Source organism: Aplidium turbinatum, chromosome 12 (genome assembly GCF_918807975.1).
Source record: "Aplidium turbinatum chromosome 12, kaAplTurb1.1, whole genome shotgun sequence".
Taxonomy (NCBI): Eukaryota; Metazoa; Chordata; class Ascidiacea; order Aplousobranchia; family Polyclinidae; genus Aplidium; species Aplidium turbinatum.
This window is the reverse complement of record NC_137483.1, coordinates 18,953,301-18,955,786: the sequence shown is the minus strand read 5'-3', so window position 1 is coordinate 18,955,786 and position 2,486 is coordinate 18,953,301. Positions and strand designations below refer to the sequence as shown.

General features: G+C 35.2%; 1 protein-coding gene across 1 annotated transcript; it reads right to left on the bottom strand.

Moving 5' to 3' along the window:
• Positions 1-376: 376 nt before the first annotated feature.
• On the bottom strand, positions 377-1,151 carry LOC145781210 (glioma pathogenesis-related protein 1-like). The gene has a single exon (XM_082592990.1). The coding sequence runs from the start codon at positions 1,112-1,114 to the stop codon at positions 383-385; it is 732 nt and encodes a 243-aa protein (XP_082449116.1). The 5' UTR covers positions 1,115-1,151; the 3' UTR covers positions 377-382.
• Between the last annotated feature and the right edge of the window lie 1,335 nt (positions 1,152-2,486).

The window sequence follows — 2,486 nt, the reverse complement described above, 5'->3', positions numbered from 1 at the left end:
ACCACGAGAGTCGAAACAGCGTTGCTGGATCTTGCGGTTTGTATTGTACCGGAATCGGTCTGTAAAATACAGTAGGCTGCAATGTTGAAATCGTGCATTTTTGAACCGACTTATACGTAGCGTAGTCCATTATAGTTTTTTTTATTCTTTATCAAGCTTTCTGGACTGTAGAACAGACAAAATTCTTCTGTGCTTTTCCTGATCTCTAAAGTCAACATACTCTGCACTGACGGATGTGGTTTGAGACATGCAGCATTATCGTTTGCAATAGTTTAAAGGCGAGTAACCTTATTAGCTGATTCGATTTGTGTTTCAATTTACGGTCGTTTGAATTTGATAAAGTTAAAGTGACACCACTCGATCAGTTTCAGTTATATTTTATTCATACTATTTGCGTGTTTATCCATAGAAGAGCACACAATATTGCATAAGCCATTAGCCTATATGAAATCCTTGTTGTGGTAGCAGCACTACACAGGTTATCTTGACACTGATAGTTTTTTGGGCAGACGGAGCAAGATGTACCTATCCTGTATGGGCGTCGACCGTTCATATTGCCGATCGGCCCGTAGTGACATACCACCAGTTGACCGATTGGCCATAGGTCGTTTCCCATTCTTACATGTCTGCATGTGGAAACGCCGCATCCGACAGCATATGTGTCGTCCCAAACCACTTGAGTATAGTGACCGCAAATATCTAAGCAATTGTTTTCTGTGAAGTTATAATCATACTTTTCATCTTCCCACTGTTTTATTGCATTCTTCAAAGCAAGTTCTGGAGTTTCTTCGGGATGTTTGATATATAAATTCTCACCTATTCGTTCAAAATCTGACGTCGATATCCCAGTGCTGTGTTCGTATATACATTTTCTAGAATATTCCTGAGCAGTTTGAGCAAGATTTCGGTCCCAGATCATCTTCAGCATATTGTTTGAAGTTGGATTTACTCTGGATCGAGCGTCATTGTGTTCTGACAATGCTGCTTCTATGTCTGACTCTTCCAGTATTGAAGCAGTTTCTACTTCTGAAACTGGATCAGGCACGTTGCCAGTTTTACCACAAGTCAGAAACAGGCCACAAGTAAACAACAGAATAAACAGATGCTTTTCCATCAGCACCAACTAAAAATCTAGTCAATTATTCAAAGCTGTAGCCTACAGCAAAGATATAAAAACAATTTCAAGAAGTTATAAACTAGTCACAATTTTACTTCACTTAGTTCCTTTTACATGTTATGAAATTGACATGATAAACATCTCAGCTGCCTATTTATTATTTCAACTCTGGCTAATTTAATTTTGTATTAGTATTATTTATTTGCATCGGAAAAGAATGTTTTAAAAACGTTTTATTTGTTAGTAATACTTTCATTTTTAGTAATACAACAAGTCTTTCCTTCTGTGTGTCTTCTAGATGTTGTCACATGCGTGTATTTTACACTTCATGTGATCTGTTTCTCGCGATGTGATTTATTCTTAATCATTCTTGAATCACTTATTGAGTTTGTGCTTTTCAGTCCGAAGTGTTGTTTCAGTTATAGTGTAAAGTCAGATTTATCTTTTAATTTTCGTTTTATGTACCGGTATATTGCAGATTTGTAATTCTTGATAAGGACAAAAGTAGGCTACATGTCAAAAACGTTAGAGTTTATTTTATTTTAATTAAGCTTATGTTACTTTTTTTTGTGTGATACATTCTGTTAAACCCATTAAAGTTACTTTGTGTTGTCTGCCTATAGTTCAACAAAGCAAACTCTCTACCAAAGCTTTATCCTGTATTACTATGTGACTAAATGTCATTATATTCTTAGCTATATTATGTCACCTAAGAAAAAATGTCAACTGCTAAATCATAGATGACAAATCTTTTTGGACAATCAACAGAGCCTAAGTATCTAGCAAACCCAGTTACAAACCGTATTTTCGTATACGATTTTTCATTTTTTGCCTTGCATAAGTAATATTTTAAAAAGTAGCTTTTTAACATACCGGTATTTTGAAAAGTTTAGCCTACTCTAGGCCTATGTGTGTATGGCCTACTAAAAATGCTAAAAAAAGGTAAATAAGTCGAACGTGTAACCAAAAATCTAACAAGTTTTATAAGTCGTCTGATTCTGAAATCATTGTTCATAGAACGATACATACGTAGCCCATGTACACATCAGTGAAAAAATTCTTACTTTACAATACATTTTGATTTTGATGCTTAAAATGCCGGACAATTTCAGTATTTCAACGTCGAGTTTAGTGTATATAACAAAATTAACTGTACTGGAGTTTAATTGCAAACTGCCTGCTCCGGTTTGTTCTTTGTTGTAACAAAAAAGACTAATTCACGACGTAACAGTATAACTTAGATGGGACTTCCAAGCCCTTATCCCCAAACAGAAGGGTCATTGACCTTGCTGTAACAATGCTTTGTCGTTCTTTTAATTAGTATCGATTTTTAATGAGATCGATCCATAGCTCCAATTGAATTATAAAG